At 44.5% G+C, this 20653-nt stretch overlaps 1 protein-coding gene across 1 annotated transcript; it reads right to left on the bottom strand.

Annotated features, from left to right (window-relative positions):
- Positions 1-5239: 5239 nt before the first annotated feature.
- On the bottom strand, positions 5240-8911 carry egr2 (early growth response 2). Its single transcript, XM_033034280.1, has 2 exons — positions 8364-8911; positions 5240-7597 (listed from the first exon to the last, which is right to left on the bottom strand). The coding sequence occupies exons 1-2, from the start codon at positions 8530-8532 to the stop codon at positions 6510-6512; spliced, it is 1257 nt and encodes a 418-aa protein (XP_032890171.1). The 5' UTR covers positions 8533-8911; the 3' UTR covers positions 5240-6509.
- Positions 8912-20653: the final 11742 nt, after the last annotated feature.

Genomic DNA, 20653 nt, shown 5'->3' with positions numbered 1-20653 from the left:
GGCTATTTTTCTTGTTCTCACAATTATGACTGAAAACTTATTTCTGACCTCTACAGTGATCCTTGGTAGCATTATGCACTGTGGTAACATTATGCACATGTTTGATGACGACACCCAGCTCTAGCTTATTCTGCTTTTCTCCAGCACTGTCTATTAATTGTCCGTCCGTTTGAATGGTAGCCAGCATTGGATTAGCAGAAATCAGGAAGATTTTGAACAATCCACGTGTAATCGTGGGCTAACCCTGGATTTAAAGGTGGCAGCCTTCAGTTCAAAAACTGGGAAAGGACATTTCTCTAATAAAGGAGTGTTTTTTCTAATCTGATCAACATTTCTTCCAGGTATCTCCTCATTCTTTCAAAAAGCATCGTCCAAAGTAGATATCAGGCTGATTACTTTTCGGGGGGGTGGTGGGGAGAACTAGTGTGAATGGAAAGAAAATAAATGTAGTGCTGGGTGGATGAGGGGGGGAGGGTGTAGATTCACAAGCTGATGTTGGTGACTGTAGGGAGAGACATGGATATTTAGAATTGGGACCCAAGGACTGGGGTGCGAGTATTGGGATGGAGTTAGTTGTGAAAATGTTATTGCTTGAGGGATGAGTTGATGGGAGACTATTTTGGAATGGGACATTGAGTTAGCATTGGAGTGACTCAATTGGTATACGGGCAGATAAGGGCTGAAACTGGTGAGGTGATGGTGGTGGGCACTAAGTTGGCGCCGGGTGGTGGAGGACTGATACTGTGTTGGGGATATAAAGGGTTTGAGCTGCTGTTAGGGATGAGGGACAGAACAATGTTGTCTAATGGGGTGCATGACTAGTGTTAAGGGTGCAGGATTGAATTTGTATCCATTAACCAGGGGCTGCTTGTATTGGACAAAATGGGACCTTAACAGTAGGACAATCCATCTCAGACCCCAATTATCTATCAGCAACTTAATCGCAGTCCCCCATCAATTCCCAACACCAACCCTCACCCGAACAACAACCTCAGGTCTGTGCTCCTTCCATTCCATGCTACAGATACCCTTCCCTCCAGCAAATACCATCTCTGTCCCCACCCCTTCCATAGACACCATCTCATGTCCCCACTCATAGAGTCATGTAGCATGGAAACAAGCCCTTTGGCCCAATATGCCCACATTGACCAATATGTCCCATTTACACTAGTCCCACCAGCCTGTGTTTAGCCCATATCCCTCTAAACCTGTCCTATCCATGTATCTGCTTAATGTTTTTTAAATTTTGCAATAATACCTGCCTCAACTACCTCAACAACTCATTCCAGACACCCACCACCCTTTGTGTAAAAATGTTACCCCTTAAATCATTACCCTCTCACCTTGAACGCATATCCTCTAGTTCTCGATTACCATATTCTAAGCAAGAGACTCTGTGTGTTTACCCAATCCATTCCTCTTTTGATTTTGTACACCACTATAAGGTCACCCCTCATCCTTCTATGCTCCAAGGAATAAAGTCCTAGACTGCTCTACTTCTCCCTATAGCTCAGTCCCTTAAATCCTGGCAACATCCTTGTAAATCTTCTCCGCATCCTTTCCAGCTTGACAACATCTTTCCTATAACATGGTGCCCAAAGCTGAACACAATACTAAACGTGGCCTCACCAACGTCTTATATAACTGTGACATGTGTTCCCAACTTCGATACTCAGTAGTATGACTGGTGAAGGCCAATGTGCTGAAAGCCTTTTTGACCAGCCTATCTAACTGTGATGTTACTTTCAAGGAATTATGTGCCTGTACTCCTAGATCCTTAGGTTTGGAGGGTCTGGCTGCTTTGATTCCTGAAGGGTCCCACTCTCTCTCTGATTACCCTTTTTCTCTTTAAGTACTTGGGATTATCCTTAATGCAACTTGCCAGAGCAATCACCTGTCCCCTTTTTGCCCTTCTGATCTCCTTTTTTAGTTTGCTCCTTAGTTCCCGAGACTCCTCCCTACTTAAGCCCTGCTCCTTATTCCTGCCCCATACCCCCTTCTTACTCTTGACCAGAGCCTCAATTTCCCTCATTGTGCAAGCTTCCTTCTGCTCACCTGCCTTGCCCCTCACTCTAACAAGGATGCATGTCCTGAACTCTTGTCAGCGCACTTTTAAAAACATCCCACTTTCCTGACGTTCCTTTGTCTTCAAACAGCCTACTCCAATCAACTTGAGCGAGTTGCTGTTTCTTACCCTCAAAGTTGTCCTTGCCCCAATTTCAGTTTAGTTTAGTTTATTGTCACCTGTACCAAGGTGAAAAGTTTTTGTTGCGTGCTAACCAGTCAGCAAGGAAAAATACATGATTACCATCAGTCCATTTACTGTGATAAGGGAATAACGTTCAGTGCAAGGTAAAGCCAGCAAAGACCAATCAAGGATTGTCTGAGGGTCACCAAAGAGATAGATAGTAGTTCAGCACTGCACTTGGATAATAGCTGGAAAGAAACTGTCCCTGAATCTGGTGGTGTGTGTTTTCACACTTCTATACCTTTTGTCTTATGGGAAAGGGGAGAAGAGGGAATGGTTAGGGTGTGACTAGTCCCTGATTATGCTGCTGGCCTTGCCGAGGCAACGTGAGGTATGAATTGAGTCAATAGAAGGGAGGTTGGTTTGTGGGATGGTCTGGGCTGCGTTCACAATTTGCTGCCATTTCTTGCGGTCTTGCTGTGATGCATCCAGATAAAATGCTTTCTATGGTGCATCTGTAGAATTTAGAATTTTAACTCGTGGGCCCGCCCTGTCTCTATCTATAACTATCTTAAACCTAATAGAACAGTGGTCGCTGGTCCCAAATGGCTCATCTACAAACACTTCATCCACTTGCCACTACCAATTTCCCAAGACTGGATCAAGTGTCGCCCTCACCCATGTGGGACCCTCTACATATTGCTGGAGGAAACTTTCCTGAACACATTTGACAAATTCTGCCCTTTCTACTTTTGCACTATGACATTCCTAGTCAGTATTGGGAAAGTTCAAATCCCCTACTATGACAACTTTATTAGTCCTGCAAATCTCCTGGCATGTTTGCTTTTCTTATTTCCGTTGACTATTTGGGGGCCTATACACCCCCAACCAGGTGATCATCCCTTTCTTGTTCCTCAGCTCCACCCATATAACCTCACTAGATGAACCGTCAGTAATGTAATCTCTGGCCATTACCTTGACATCCTCCTTAATCAATAACGCAACACTAACCTCGGTCTCACCTGAAGCAATAGTACCCTGGAACAATGAGCTGCCAGCCTTGCCCATCTCTTAACCAGGTTACTGTAATGGCCACAATGTCCTACTTATCCATGCCTTGAGCTCATCTGCTTTACCCGCCAGACCTCTTGCAGTTTAAATCAACAATCCTTCATTCCTCCCTGCCTTTCTCCTGCCTATTCTGTCCGTTGTGAATTCTGCTAATATTGTGAATTCTGACCTCGGCAGTGGGAGAATCCATCTCAGCCCCTAATTACCCACCAGGAACATCAGCTCAATTCCCCAGCAATCCCCACCACGAACAGTATCACCTCACCCAAACACCACCTGAGGTCCCCACCCCACCCCCAAATATCACCTCGGGCCCTCCCACCCCACCCCACCACGTCAAAACAGGTCCCCATCCCTCCATCAAATTCCACCTCAGTCCCCTCCCCTTCTACAAACCCCATCTTAGGTGCCCATTCCTCTCCCAAACATCACATTAGGTCCCCACCTCTCTCCCCAAAGGCCACCTCGCGTCCCCACTTCCCGACACAAACAACCCCGGAGTACACCCCATGCCCCAACACCAACCCCCTTCCCCCAACCAAACTCCACCATCATCAACTCGGATCCCACCTCCCAATACACTTGTCACTCCCCCTAGTGGCAGAGTCCCGAGTCCCCAGCTCGCCTCGCAGATTTGAGATATTCCAGAGCTGGAGGCTGCAAAACTCGTTCTTGGCCAATTAGTGATTTTTATTTTATTATCCAGAACCAATTCACGTTCGACACCTGAAGCGACCAGCTCGATTATTATTTTTCTATATGTAGAAATTATTTTTCCATTACAGGTGAAGCGTGATTTATTTTCGGTGACACAATAGCCCTTAGGTGTTGGAATCCGGGGCATAAAATAATAAACTAGCTGCAGGAACTCAGTGGGCCAGGCAGCATCTGTGGAGGCAGAGGGATAATTGACGTTTCGATCGAGACACCGTGTCCACCTGCCTCGACAGATACTGCCTGACCCGCTGAGTTTCTGCAGCAACCTGTTTTTATAATTTGTTTTCGATCAGCGATCATCTTTAGATGGATGTAGCAATTTGATTGAATGCCCAGATATTAAGTGATGGATCTGGGGAGCAGGAGATTTATATTCACTGTGTCCAACGCACACATACCATTGCAAAACGTCCAGAATCCAGAGAGAAGTGTTGAATGCCTGTTGTCATTGCTGTGTTTCCCGCTTCACAGATCCATTGTTCAATTTATTAATGGTGAATGACATTTGCAGTTGATTGAAATCCTGAGCCACCTAAAGCAACAGCCGTTCTTGGCTTTCATTTAAAAGGTAACAAAAATGCCCTCGTTAAGGGTCTCGACCCAAAAACGCACCCATTCCTTCTCTCCAGAGGTGCTGCCTGCCCGCTGAGTTACCCCAGCATTTTGTACCTACTACCCTTATTATGCTCATTTCTTACTTTTCCAGATAAATTAGATTCTAAGTTACTTGTACGGGAGGTACATTGGGAAGAGGCACCATTAACTGCACATTAAGGAATACACGACTCTCTGCATTTTTATTCACCACACTTTTCTCTCGTGGCGTTCAAAGAATACTATGCATGGATCGTCCCTGTGACTCCTACAACGCGCCATATCGAATAATGGCCTTGGTTTGTTGCGGCAGTTAGCTTGGCGCGCACTTGCCTCAGAATTATGTAAACCCCGCGAATTCAAGACCCCCGCTGATTCTTGGGGCTATAATCCAGGGCGATACATCATTGTAACACCTAGATGGTTGGTAGTTCTAAACCAAAAGTTAGAATTGTAGAATGGCCCTCCGTAGGAGGTGGAAATGGTCTAATCGTATCTCTACAGACCGTTTGGGACAATTGCTTCCCTCTTTTATTTTTCTCGTACTCATTTCTCTTTCAAAGTCAGTATTAAATTCTGTTCCATATTCCTTCAGAGAGTACATTTCAGATCACAACAATCTGATATGTGCAAAAAAGATGAACTTAGTTTATAAACACACACGCACAATCTACTTAATTTGTAAAATTATATTTACATCAATATAACAATACATTTTTAAAGGACTGAGAAGTCCATTGTTCACCCAGTTAGTGGTTTCACACCAATACATTAAACCATTGACAGGTCAGCATCAGCAACATAAGAATTATTCACACTCTTTACAACCAGAGCTTTGCTACAAAATGTAAAACACTTGGAAAATATTAGCACAAAACACGTACAAAAATATTTTCTAAAAAATTTCCAAATTAATTGGCAGGAATTGGACCGTTTCGCCAGCTTGTGGGGGTTATTGGCGATTTGACGGTCGCCGTGCTCAGTCTTTTAAGGCCGGGTATTTACATGCAGACATATAGAATCGTCCACAATAAACAAGGCACCAAAAAATCTCATCATGCAGTGTTTAAATGTGAAAGTACAAAACATCCACTTGCGATTTAAACTAACACAGGATAAAGTTGCCTCTCAGTAAATCTCTGATCAGGTCTAAATTCTCTCATCCCATTTGGGCTTTCCCTGGACCAGAATTTTCCTGGAAATTTTCCCTGGAAAGAATTAAAACATGAATTGTTTGCTGTACACATCGTATTAAACATTAAGACTTCAGCAAAAGGAAGCCTGTTTCTGGTTATCTTGTTTTATCTGATTAGAGAGCTTTTATATCGGTTATCATGCTTAGCTTTTTTTTTCTTGTTGAAAGTATTAGTGACGAATGAAAATAAAAGTGCCGAAGTTAGTTTCCTCAGACTAACATTCGCTGCTCTTTCCACAACCCCCCCCCCCCTCCGTTTTCCCCATCCACGTACATGTTTCCCCGCAATAACACATTCGCCGCCTCAACCCAGTTCCCTCCGTCTGCGATCGCTTTCAACCGTTTCACAACTGGATACGTCTAAGAAATGGCTCTGGAGAAAGGGCTGGTCCCGCCGAACCGTAGACGGTGAAGTACAGGTGAGAGACTTTGCTGACTAACTTGGCCGTTGAGCGAAATCACAGACCATGCACTGCAAAATACATGTTTTTCCTCTCTTTTAAAAAAGTTGTCAAGGGGAACACATTTAAGAAGACAGCGTGCTTTCCCCAAAGATCTTCAGAGGAGAGAGGGGCTCGGGTTCCTTGAGACGACGCCGGAGGAAGGAGCAAAACAGAATCATGCTGCTGTCGGAAACCCGGGTGCAATCTGCCATAAATACTCTGCCCTGCGCCCCCGAGGTTGTTAGCCTGTGGGTGCAGTCGTGTCATTTTACTGCGGGCGTGTGTGTGTGTTTTTCCCAGTTTACAGTGTCCTGGGCGGACAGATGGGCAAGGGGGTGCTCCCGCTGCTGCAGAGGGTCGCCACCGTGGAACCGGCCGCCCTCTCGCTGGCGAGTTTCTTCTCCTTCTGCCTCAAGTGGATCTTGGTGTGCCTCTTCCTCTCGTCGCTCCTGGCGAACTTCCTGCCGCAGAAGTCGCAAGAGAAAGGCTTCTCGCCGGTGTGGGTGCGGATGTGGGTGGTGAGGTGGTCGCTCCGGCTGAAGTTCCTCATGCAGATGCGGCACTGGAAAGGTTTGTGGCCGGTGTGGATGCGGATGTGCCGGGTGAGCTCGTCAGAGCGGGAGAACCGGCGGTCGCAGCCTTCGGCCGGGCACGGGTAAGGTCTCTCGTGGACCGGGGTCTTGCTGGGTCGGTTTGGGTATTTCCTGAGCCTGATGGGCCGGAGAGGTAAGTTGTGTCCGCCGTAAGCGCTGGGCATCCTGGAGCCCTCTCCTGCCGGGTTACCCAAGGTAAAGTTTCTGATGGTGGAGAGGGGAGTCAGAGGTGGTGCCATCCTACCTGGGTCCACCGGGCAGGAGAAAGGCTTGCGCTCGGTGCCCGGGTGCATATCCCGGTGCGGATGTTGAGGTTGGAAGATGCTACTGTAGTCCGGCAGGATGGGGAATAAAGTGCTGTCCACCATGGATTTCGGCGAAGGGTAGGAGGGGGGAGGAGGGTAGCCGAGGCTGCTGGCTGGGTTGCTGTAGAAAGGAGTCGGGTCCTGATACATCTCCCCGCAGGTGTACGGAGGTGGCGGCGAGTACATGTGCTCCATCTCGTTCTGGCTCTGCGCCATGGTACAACTGAGGGAGCTGGGGAGGGGGTTTGGAGAAGCCGTGGACGCGGAAGAGGACGACGAGGGAGAGGACGACGCGGGGATCCCGAAGATCCCGGCGCTCACGATGATGCCTTCAGAACTCCAATTGCCACCGGCGCATTGAGATTCAATGGAAAACTTCCCCGTGTAGCCTAGAGTCTGGGAGCGGTGAGCAGAGGGTAGATGGTAGCCGCTATGATACGGTAAATCGACGGGTCTCTTGTCGCCGCTCATGTCCACGTTGAGTATTCCATCTGAAAAGTAAATGAGATGAGTTGGTCGGTGTCCCGAAGGATAGTTACATGGCAGAGTTTCAGACAGATTTGGACGAGTAACTAACTGCAAGGGGGGGGGGGGGGGGGGGGGGGGGGGGTGAATCAGGACACGGTCCGTAAAAAAAATGAGGCGCACCTGAGACACAAAACCCCCTGGAAATACTCCGGGCAAGTCAACAACACACCAGAAGCTGGGCGTCAGACTAAACAATCGCCTCTACTCTAGCGAAGAGACTTTGAACAATTACACCCACCACGATCTACTGACCGGGGAGTAAAACACAAAGTGCTGGAGTAACTCAGCGGGTCAGCGTCTTTGGTCAGAAGATGCGAAATATCGCCTGTCCATTCCTTCCACGGGTGTCCCGCGGAGTTACTCCAGCACGTTGTGTTTTTTTTTTACTAAAGATTACAGCATCTACGGTTCATCGTGCCTTCACGATCTTTAACTTTTTTTTGGTTATAAAACAGTGGCATGTTTATTCTATTTTCATCTCTAGGTTCACGCGTTTTAATAATCGTCGCTGCTGGCTGCCCGCGAACAGAATGAATGAGAGGGAACGTGTATCTTCCGACCGCCGCTACGCTACTACACAGAGTGTTGTCGCTTGAGGCGAGGAGTGAAGAGGTCCCTGCGTGGGGTTTGCGAGCGGCAGCGGCAGCGGCGGGCAGTGAGAGCGGCGGTGAGAAGCCCCGGTGCAAGTGGCGCAATGGTGTACAGGTAGGTAGGTGCAAAGTCGCTTACCTGAGGACATCTGCTCGTACGGTGTCATTTCCGGGTTAGGGTAGATAGTGACTGAGGCGGGCAAGCCGTTGATGTCCTCCACGGGGAACATGTTGTCGGGTAGCTGATGGAAGAGACCCCCGAGCGACAGCGGGATCTTCTCCAGCGTTTTGGCAGTCATCATTTGCATTGGCCGGGTCTCGAGTGAAAATATTGAAAAATCCCAAACTTTTCTCCTCTCACCTCCAGTTCTGGTTTAGTGTCAATGATGAAGGCGTGCTGGTGTCAGTGTGGGCTTGCCCTGAATTCGGAGAAGCTGAGGAGGTGACAGGGTTCTTACCTCCCCTTTTATTAATGTTTAGCCCTCTTGAGCTGCTGCTAGTCCCTGCCGCTTGTCTCTCACTCTCTCTGTGCTTCAGTCTCTCTCTCTCGAGCTTCATTTACTATTTATCCAGAGTCACCGAATGCCCCATGACGTAAGAGACCATATAAGGACGAGAGAAGAAAAGGACTACGATTCGGTGACGCGGTGGGCGGAAAAGGCGGGTTGTTAGCAGGCGGCTCTCCCTCTCCCCACGGCCCGGGCTAGCAAGCAATCTCCTGGGCACAGCCCAGCGCCTTGGGAGCAACCCCAACCCCCCCACCCCTTCCTCCCCCCACTCCCCTCCATCCCAGGCTAGGTGGTGCAAACGTTGCCAATTGCACGCATTGGCGCTGCCGACCGCTCTGCTCCCTGGAACCCCCAGCGATCGAGGGATTCCGGTTGCCTTTGACTGTCCATGTAAGGCGAGAGGATCCGGCGGGAGGAGGCAGGCCGAGCGACGCCCACGCCCTCCCCTCCACCATATTTGGCATCGGATTCCGGAGAACAAGTCACGGAAAGATCTCAAAGAAGCCACGCTGGTGACTGCGAGACACAACACAGGGAAGCCGACAAGTGGAAGGAACGAGAGACCGCAGAGAGCGCCGTACAGCAAGCAGCCAGCAGCCAGCCGCAGAGAGCTAACCAGAGGTTATTTAAAGAGAGAAAAGAATAATAATATATCTACATCTCATACACGCCGTTACTCCATTAGGGACGCTGTTTATTGATTTTGTAGTGGTTCCATTCCACAGACTCTGCCCCCCTCCCTCTCTCCCCTTTTGGTTTATAAACATTGGTTTTGGGGCTGCGGGGGAGTAAGCATCAAGTGAAGCTTTTTCGCTTTGAGCAATTCAGGTTTCAAAATGTTCCACAGTTTTCACTGCACAGAGGGATATTTTCGCTGGGCCACTGGTCTCGACTTTCTCTCCCAATCCACATAAGTGCTTGAAAGGAAAAGCGGCAAAGGCTCTGCGAACAGTCGCTCCGTCTGCTTCTAATGCAGACCCCCGCAACAACAAAAAAATGTTGCAAGTGAGAAGCACATATGACTGAGTCAGCATTAACTGCTCCCCAGAAAAATCTGATGTTCCGGAAACAATTGTGTTTGAGGAGGCACAGTAGTCTGGGATGCAACATCCACAATGTCACACACCGCCGCAGAAACAATGCAAAACGCGGGAAACAATGTGAACTTGTGTAGGAAGGAACTGCAGATGCTGGTTTAACCCGAAGATTAGACACAACAAGCTGGAGTAACGCAGCGGGACTGGCAGCATCTCTGGAGAGAAGGAATGGGTGACGCTACGGGTCTGAAGAAGGGGCTCGACCCGAAACGTCACCCATCCCTTCTCTCCAACCAATGTGAACGGTCCGTTTTCAAAGCGCAATTCCTACATTTTGGGGGGAAATCTTCATTCACGGTCCTCTAACTCTTTCAGTCCCCTCTGCCCCCCCCCCCCCCCCCCCCCCCTCTCTCTCTCTCTCTCTCATACACATTTAGTCTATACTGTATCTGGCTCATTCGGACCCTCTCACTTGTCAGCTCACACACAGCCACTCACACTCCCTTGCATCCTGTCCCAGTACTCTTTCTCAAATATCCACCGCATGCACTTCCGATCCAACGCTGAACTTACGAAAGGGGTCTCGACCCGAAACGTCACCCATTCCTTCACTCCAGAGATGCTGCCTGTCCCGCTGAGTTACTTCAGCGTTTTGTGTCTATACTCAACTTTCGATGTACGATTGTCCTCATTTCTCCCGACTCCCACGGCCTGTCCTTGTTGTATTCTTGCATACATATTATATGTGTGTGTGTGTGTGTGTGTGTGTGTGTGTGTGCGGAGAGAATAGTTGCAAGTGTGTAGGTGTGTGTTGGTGAGTTGCCATTGTGAAACATTTCTTGTGCTGGGAATTGGACACTTCATTTGCACCAATATGCAGCTGTCAGACACTCCGAAGGCACCTTATGCTGTTCAGAAAAAAGCGGAGTAAAAGCTAAGTTTGGATTCCAATTACTTGTATCAGAGTGATGGTTTATCCACTACTTAATGATAGGAAAATGCGAATGGCACCATCGAGATTCAAAGGCTAGGACTGATTGGAGGTCATTAGAAAACATGGCTGGGTTGGACTCTGTCGGCTCTCATACGCAGGGACCACACTTTCTCATTGAGGACCTGTGAATCAAAATGTTGGAGCATGGTTCCCATCCAATCGCAGGCTCCCCGCTGACCCTTTTGCCTTTCATCCCACGCCACTGCAAAAAACAAAACAAAACATGTACATCAGCTTTGAGCTTTGAAACTGATAATTTATTGAACAAGTTTATGGTTTTGAAAAAAAAAGTAATCACTTTGTGAACAGGACTGAGACTTCAACTCTCTTAATGCGCAGCACATTAGTCCGGTTTAATAGTACATTTGTGTCTAAACATAGAAACATAAAACATAGAAAATAGGTGCAGGAGTAGGCCATTCGGCCCTTCGAGCCTGCACCGCCATTCAATATGATCATGGCTGATCATCCAACTCAGTAAACCTTTCCAGACTCTTAATTGATCTTGGGCATGTTCGTCCCACTCTCTGTATCTCACACTCTGAATCTGCTTTATACTTTTCCTCTATTTTCTGTCACACATCTCCTCACGTATTAATTGGGGGTAGGTGGGGGGCATGTCTTCATTGCTTAGACCAGAGATATTACCCATAGATAATTACCCTTGGGAAACCACACAAGCACTGGAAATATGAATGTCCTCTCATTGACTTCAAACGTTGTTATTTCTCTATCCACAGATGCTGCCTGACTTGCTGAGTATTCCCAGCAATATTTCTCCTTGATTTGCCCATGAAAAGGTAACGGCGAGCCACCTTCTTCGCGGCCCTTCTAGTCCATGCCGAGACTAGAAGGTTGGTTTGGTTGGTGCTGGAACAGATTCCTTTCCCCAGTGGTATCGAGCTTCCTGAATGCATTGGGACAGGATTGGCCTGCTGTAAGGAGAGAATTTCCACCATCATTCTCCTGACTTGTGTCTTGTCTAAATATAGTGGAAAGGTTTTATGTTATCATAGGGTGATCCCTGGTGGAGGAATACTAAGGCTTTGACCTGATCTTGTTGAAACTGTATTTACATGGTAGTCCAGTTGAAATTTTAACCAATGGTAACCTGCCACAACGTTGACAGTGTGGATTGGGAGAAGATAATTCTGCTGAATGTCAAGAGTAGATCGTTAGACTTTCTTTTAGAAGATAAAACATAGAAAAGTATGGCACAAGAACAGGTCTTTCAGCCCACAATATCTATGCTGAACATGATGCCCATACCAACTGTTATCTGCCTGTATGTAATCTATATTCCTCCATTTCTTCAGTATCCGTGTGCCTATCCCAAAGTCCCTTATATGTCACTATTGTATCAACCTCACCCACCATCCCTGGCAGCATGTTCCAGACACTCACCACCCTCTGTAGAAAAATCTTGCCCTGCACAGGTAGCATGGTGGCACAGCGGTAGAGTTGCTGCCTTACAGCGCCAGAGATCCGGGTTAGATTCTAACTGTAGGTGCTTGTCTGATCGTAGTTTTTTACGTTCTCCCCGTGAACTGCGTGAGTTTTCCCGGCAGGCCAAAGGGCCTGTTTCTGCGCTGTATTTCTAAACTAAACTAAACTAAACCTCCTTTATAACACAATTGTTACTTGTCACATCATTGTATGCCTGAAACTTGTCCAGTTCTTCTTACATACACAAACAATTCACGTTGGTTGTCATGGGATGAATGTCTTCGTGAACTACTTCATTTGCTGAGAAGATATCAATGGAATTGAATGTTGTGTAGTCACCAGTGAACCGTACACCTGTGATGTTGTGATGGAAGGGAAAGTCACTGATGAATCAGTTCTACAAGCTATAGGAGTAGAATTAGGCCATTCGGCCCATCGAACTCCGTCATTCAATCATCATGGTTGATCTCTGCCACCTAATCCTATTTCCAGCCTTCTCCCCATAACCCTTGACACCCATGCTAATCTGTGTTCCTAGAATACAGTACAGAGGAACTCTACAAGCTGTGCCCTGCATTTGGGATAATTGGGCTCCACCAACTACATCTATCTGTCTTTGTGCTTCCTTCAACCATTGGAGTATTATCTTTTTGATACACATTGGCCTCGTTTTTACTGAAGCTCCTTGATTCCACACTTAGTCATGATCTTGGCATCACTCTGACCACAGCTCTGTAATCTGGTTAATGTTGGGAATAAAACCGTATTGAGATCTAGAGTTGAGTGGCCCGAGTGAAATCCAAATCTGGGCATCAATGAATAGCAATGAACATCTCACGGCGAGTAAAGGATGCTTGGTAATGCTGCTGATGACATCTTCCTTCACTTTTCCGATGACTTGAAATGGTGGTGGGTCATGCTGTAATCCATCTGTTGGCTTTAATCTTACATAGAAACATAGAACATAGAAAATAGGTGCAGGAGTAGGCCATTCGGCCCTTCGAGCCTGCACCGCCATTCAATATGATCATGGCTGATCATCCAACTCAGTATCCTGTACCTGCCTTCTCTCCATACCCCCTGGTCCCTTTAGCCACAAGGGCCACATCTAACTCCCTCTTAAATATAGCCAATGAACTGGCCTCAACTACTTATTGCGGGAGAGAATTCCAGAGATTCACCACTCTCTGTGTGAAAAAAGTTTTCCTCATCTCAGTCCTAAAAGATTTCCCCCTTATCCTTAAACTGTGACCCCTTGTTCTGGACTTCCCCAACATTGGGAACAATCTTCCTGCATCTAGCCTGTCCAACCCCTTAAGAATTTTGTAAGTTTCTATAAGATCCCCCCTCAATCTTCTAAATTCTAGCGAGTACAAACCGAGTCTATCCATTCTTTCTTCATATGAAAGTCCTGACATCCCAGGAATCAGTCTGGTGAACCTTCTCTGTACTCCCTCTATGGCAAGGTACTGGTTCTGGTACTCTTGTTTCATGCTGGCCGATGAATGGGGTTCTGAACAGATCCACTGGTATTCAGACATGTAAATGACAGCATGTTCCAGATTACCATGCATGTCACATCCAGAAATCCAAGACTCTGTTACAGATATGGAAGGTAGTTCAGTTGCAGAGATCAGTCTTGCTGCGATTTCCCAGCACTAAGTTTGGATATTATCTCTTAGATCCATCATCAGGCGCATGATTTGACATTCCACTGATTCCTGTGGGGATTACAGAGCTGCTGATTAAGAAACAAGTGGAAACATATTTTATTATAGTCATTTCGCAAGAACTTAATGTTTTTAAGAAGTTACATGTTTTAGTTGATATTTAATTAATGTTATTTTAAATATTATTTTATATTTTACAAATCATTTGCTTTATGTTTTATATTTTTAAATGCCTTGGAATTTTCTATTTTCCAAATGGGGAGAGGATTCAGAACTTGGAGGTGCAAAGGGACGGGAGTGCTGGTGCAGGATTCCCAAAAGATTAATTTGCAGGTTGAATCGGTAGTAAGGAAGGCAAATGCAATGTTAGCATTCATATAAAGAAGGCTAGAATATAAAAGCAGGGATGTAAAGATGAGGCTTTGTAAGTTAATGGCCAGACTGCATTTGGAGTATTGTGAGCGGTATTGGGCCCCATAGCTGAGTTAGGGTGTGTTGGCATTGGAGAAGGTCCAGAGTAGGTTTACGAGAATAATCCCTGGGGTGATTGGGTTAATGTATGATGAGCGTTTGATGGCTCTGAGCCTGTACTTGCTGGAGTTTAGAAGGTTGAGAGAGGGATCTCATTGAAACTTACCAGACAATGACAGGCCTGGACAGAGATGATGTGGAGACGATGCTTCCACTGGTGGGAGAGTCTATGACCAGAGCTTCAGAATAAAAGGACGTACCTTTAGAAAAGAGATGAGGAAGAATTTCTTTAATCAGAGGATGGTGAATCTGTTGAATTCATTGCCACAGACGGCTGTGGAAGACTAGTCTTTGGGTTAGCTGAGATTGACAGGTTCTTGATTAGAAAGGGTGTCAAAGGTGAGAGGGGCAAAGTTTAAAGGACATGTGCAGGAGAAGTTTTTTACATAGAGTGTCTGATGCCTGGAATGCGCTGACAAGGGTGGTGGTGGAGCAGATAAGATCGGGGCATTTCAGAACATTTTAGATAGGCACATATATATGCAGGGAATGGAGGGATATGGATCACGTGCTGGCAGGAGGAGATTAGTTTAATTGGCACATGTTCAGCACAGACATTGCGGGCCGAAGGGCTGTACTATCCTATGTTCTATGTTTATCAAAAATCACATCAACTGTACTATGTTCACCCAGGCACTAAGTTGCCTCTTTGAAAACTGTAATCAAATCAACAAGACTAGATCTCGCTTATGCAAAACCCATCTACTGCTGATCAAACCCTGCCACTCCAAGTGCACAATAAAACTATCCCTCATATTTTGTTCAAATCATTTCCTTTTCACTGATGCTAGACCCTTCAGCCTTCATTACATGGCTTGTTCCTGCTGCCCTATTAAAGGTAACACTTTTGTTGTCCTCTGGTCACCTGGCAGCTGTTCAATGGTCAGAGAAGATGTGACAATTTCTCTCAGAACCTCAGCAATCTCCTTCCTTGCCTCCCATAGCAGCCTTGGAGAGACCTCGTCAGGCCCTGGGGACCACCTACTTTTAAGCCCATGAAGATACATCATAGCTTCTCACGGTAAATTGTTCTAAACTACACCAACCATTCATGATGTCTCCAATAACAATGTCCTTTTACATATTGAATGCAGATGAGAATTATTCATTTAAGACTTCATCTACATCCTCCTTAAACATTCTATACTCCCGAATAGCCTATTTGGTTTACAATTTTTAAAGGTGCATAAACTACCTTTTATACCTTTATCTAACCCTTAATGTTCCTTGACATCTAGCGTTGCTTGGACTTGTTGGTTTTTCCATTCACTCCTATAGGAGCATGGTGGCCCTGAACTCTCACTATTTCATGTTTGAATCATATCATATGAATCATATGATTCATATGATTCATAGAATTCATAAGGATTCATATGGATCATATGAATCCTTACTTGCAAGTAGCTTCTCCTCATCTACTTTTACCTGGTCCTGTCATTTCACACTGAAATTCACCCAATTTGCTTAATTAATTTCTGCATTAATTTCTAATTGATCGTAAAACTTCTCTATTGCAACTTTAAAACTTACAGTTTTGGTCTTATCGCCAAAATGCACCGCCATTGACATACCCTCCACTTGCCTGGCTGCATTCTCTGTTTATTTATGTAACTATCTACATAGATTGAAAAATTTAGGATTAAAATATTAAATCCTCCTGAGGATCCTGAGTCCATACCGACCATCAATCACCCGTTTACCCTAGTTCTATGTTATCCCACTAACGCATCCCTTCACCTGCACACTAGGGCCAATTAACAGAGGCCAATTAACTTGCAAATCCACACGTCTTTGGGGTGTGGGAGAAAACCAGACTACCCATGGAGGAAACCCACGTGATCACAGGGAGAACATACAAACTCCACACTGACAGCACCCGAGCTCAGGATCGAACCCGGGTCTCTGGCGATTTGAGGCAGCAGCACCAGCTGCACCAACTGTACCACTGTGCTGCCAATATTGGCTCAAAAAGCTTTAACATTTCTCCTAAACCTTTAATGCAAAGGCGACCCCTGCTAATATTAAGAAAACAGAATTCCTCTCCCATTGTTTAATTTAGTTTATTTTAGTTTATTTTAGTTTAGAGATGCAGTGTGGAAACATGCCCTTTGGCCCACTGAGTCTGTGCCGACCAGCAATCCCCCCACATTAACACTATCCTACACACACTATTGTCAATTTACAATTATATAAAGCCAGTTAGCCTACAAACCTGTACATCTTTGGAGTATGGGAGGTAACCAGAGATATTGGAGAAAATCTACGCATGTCACTGGGAGAACGTACAAACTCCGTACATACGAGCACCCGTAGTCAGGATCAAACCCGGATCTCTGGCGCTGTAAGGCAGCAACTCTTCCGCTGTGCCACTGTGCTGCCATTGTTACCTTAAAAGTTTACTCCTCTCTCTGAATTGCCTACATACAGTATCTCCTATTGACAAATTGGAGGCCTCAGTACAACCCCAGCATGGTTATTGTCCCCTTATTTCTAAGCTGCAGAACCCCTTGCTGAAAAAATAAGAACACACCTGGATATTTACGGTTATAATACAAAATATTCAAATAACAAAATATCCCTATATGCCGATGATGTACTACTGTACATCACAAAACCACAAATTAGTATACCGAATATATTAAATTTAATTGAGGACTTTGGATCCTTTTCAGGATATAGAATAAATTGGAACAAAAGTGAAATTATGTCGATAAAACCAAAAGACTCAACACATCTCAGGAAATTCCCCTTTAAAATAGCTACAGAAAAATTCAAATATTTGGGAATTGAAATTACTAGAAATTACCAGGATATGTTTAAAGCCAATTATAATCCCCTACTTAAGAAATTAAATAATTTGATTAAATTCTGGAAAACACTTCCGATGTCCTTAATAGGCAGAATAAACGCTATAAAAATGATTTTCTTACCACAAATTCTATACCTATTTCAATCAATACCTATATATCTCCCAAAAAAGTTTTTCAAAAAATTGGACTCAGACATTACAAATTTCATATGGGATTATAAACCCCATAGAATACAAAGAACACACCTTAATAAACGAAAAGAGTGGGGGGGTCTAGCGCTCCCTAACTTTATGTATTATAATTGGGCAGTAAATATTAAAAATATGATTCACCTGCTGGACAATTCTGCCCAGCAGGCGGACTGGATTGTAATGGAAAAAGGGGATTGCTCCCCGAGTAATATAGGAGCGATTATCCTCTCACCAATAAATCTGAATAATAAAAATTATAATAAAAACCCAATTATACATAGCACAATTAGAACATGGAAACAAATAAAACAGAATCTAAAATTAAGAAACCTATCTCTCTCAATACCAATAGCCAATAACCCATCGTTTAAACCATCAATCATAGACAAATCATTTATACATTGGGAAAGAATGGGAATCAAAACGCTCGAAGATCTGTATGAAGTGGGAAAATTACTATCATTTCAACAACTACAACTGAAATATAATTTGAAAAATAACCAATATTTTAAATATCTTCAAATTTGTGATTATTTGAAAAAATACACAAAAGACTATCATAATATGCCTTCCGACTTACTGGATGAAGCAATGAAGACAAAGGCGGAATCAGCTAACTTAATATCGTACTTATATAATATCATTTTAAACATAGAAATACCCACAACAGATGGAATTAGAAGAGACTGGGAACAAGAATTAGCTATAAAAATTTCAAAAGAGAGCTGGGATAAACATTTACTACAGGTGCATAAATGCTCGATCAATGTACGACATACGCTTATCCAATTCAAAACATTACATAGACTATACTATTCAAAAACTAAATTAAATAAAATCTTTCCCAATGTTTCACCAATCTGTGATAAATGTCTGTGTCAAGAAGCTACCATAGCGCATTCTTTTATTTTTTGTACAAAAATCCAAAAATTCTGGCATGGAATATTTGATATTTTTTCAAAATTAATTAAAATAAAACTGGTACCAAAACCAGAATGGATCATTTTTGGGATATCGGAAGATATCCCTGAATTAAACGTGTATCAGAAGAATTTACTCAATTACGGGCTAATAATGGGAAAAAAGCTCATACTTAAATTCTGGAAAAATGCGCCCACACCAACAATAAAAATGTGGATATCAAATATGTTTGAAACATTACATCTGGAAGAGATGAGATTCCTCTTAGCAGATAAAGCAACCCAATTCCAAAAGACGTGGTCTACGTTTATGGACCTATTACAAGCATGAGGTGCAATAGTAATTTTAAATAAATAAATAAATAAATAAATGGTATCAGGACCTGGCATTGGGAGATAAAACAACAAAAACAGACTTGGTTGGTAGTCTTTCTGCGGAGTTTAATGTTATAATAGAGCGATTGTCCTTACTTTCTTTTTCTTTCTTTTCTAGGGTCTACTTTCTTACTTACTTCCTTCTCTAACTTCTTTTCTAAGGGGCTTTCTTTTCCCAACACTCTTCTGCACTTCACAACTCTTGCGCACCTTCTTTACTTTCCTTACTTCTATCTTTTTCTTAAAGCTTTAAAAAAAAAAAAAAAAAATGAAGCGGTACAAAAAATGTATTAAGATATATGTGTTGTGTGTTATTGTAATTTACCGTACTTCTAATAAATAAAAAAAAAAAAAAAAAAAAAAAGCTGCGCACATGTGGCCTAACTTCAAGGACATCCATCCTCCTTACTGCAGTACTGCTAGGGCACCATGGTGGTGCAGCTGGTAGAGCTGCTGCCTCACAATGTCAGAGACCCGAGTTCGATCCTGACTGCATGTTCTGTCTGTGTGGAGTCTGCACATTCTTCCCTTGACTACCTGGGTTTCCTGTGGGTGCTCCGGTTTCCTCCCACATTCTAAAGATGTGCAGGTTTGTAGGTTAATGAGTGAATGAGTGATGAATGGCTGGCTTGGACTCAGTAGGCCATAGGGCCTGTTTCCATGCTGTATCTCTAAATTCTAAAACAATCAAGGTGGCACAGTGATGCAACTGGTAGAGCTTCTGCCTCACAGCACCAGAGATCTGGGTTCGATCCTAACCTCAGGTGCTGTCTGTGTGGAGTTTGCACATTCTCGTAATGACCATGCGGGTTTCCTTCGGGTGCTCCGTTTTCCTCCCACATCCCAAAGATATGGGGGTTTGTAGGTTAATTGGTCTCCCTAGTGTGTAGGGAATGAATGGAAAAGTGGGATAACATAGAACTAGAGTGAATTGGTTATTAATGATGGGCCGAATAACCTGTTTCCATGTTGTATCTCTAAACTAAACTAATAAACTCTTTGATTAATATTGAATGCCACCTCCTCTTACATTCCCGTGACTTGCCTGAAGATTGCACACCCTGGAATGTTAAGTTGCTAGTCTTTTATTTTATGTCTTTTCATGTTCAGTGTCTCTGAAATCTCCCTTTCACTTTATCTGTGTTCTACCTTCATCTTCGGTGTTTTATTATTACGCTCTGCTTATACTTATGTGATTCACCACGTTCCCACCATTTCTTTTTGTATTCTTCCTTTACTGCAGCAGTTTCCAATCATGGGATTGTGACCCAAATAAAGGGGATCCCCAAAACATTTGACAATGTAATATTGGCATGTTGGCCTTCATAACAAGAGGAGTTGAGTATAGGAGCAAAGAGGTCCTTCTGCAGTTGTACAGAGCCCCAGTGAGACCACGCTAGGAGTATTGTGTGCAGTTTTGGTCTCCCAATTTGAGAAAGGACATTCTTGCTATTGCGGGAGTACAGCGTAGGTTCACACGGTTAATTCCCGGGATGGCGGGACTGTCATATGTTGATAGAATGGAGCGGCTGGGCTTGTATACTCTGGAATTTAGAAGGATGAGAGGGTATCTTATTGAAACATATAAGATTATTAAGGGTTTAGACACGCTAGAGGCAGGAAACATGTTCCCGATGTTAGGGGAATCCAGAACCACGGGGCACAGTTTAAGAATAAGGGGTAAGCCATTTAGAACGGAGATGAGGAAAAATGTTTTCACACAGAGAGTTGCGCGTCTGTGGAATTCTCTGCCTCAGAAGGCGGTGGAGGCCGGTTCTCTGGATGCTCTAGAGGGAGAGCTAGATAGGGCTCTTAAAAATAGCGGAATCAGGGGATATGGGGAGAAGGCAGGAACGGGGTACTGATTGTGGATGATCAGCCATGATCACATTGAATGGCGGTGCTGTCTCGAAGGGCCGAATGGCCTACTCCTGCACCTAGTGTCT

This window comes from Amblyraja radiata, chromosome 15, assembly GCF_010909765.2.
Source record: "Amblyraja radiata isolate CabotCenter1 chromosome 15, sAmbRad1.1.pri, whole genome shotgun sequence".
Taxonomy (NCBI): Eukaryota; Metazoa; Chordata; class Chondrichthyes; order Rajiformes; family Rajidae; genus Amblyraja; species Amblyraja radiata.
The sequence above is the reverse complement of the archived record's forward strand: the minus strand, read 5'-3'. Positions and strand labels throughout refer to the sequence as shown.

Excerpts from the sequence above, each read along its gene's own strand:
- egr2 (XM_033034280.1), bottom strand. The coding sequence starts at position 8,532 with ATGCAAATGATGACTGCCAAAACGCTGGAGAAGATCCCGCTGTCGCTC. Across the intron at positions 7,598-8,363 it reads GTACGAGCAGATGTCCTCAG|ATGGAATACTCAACGTGGAC; the intron begins GTAAGCGACTTT and ends TTTACTTTTCAG.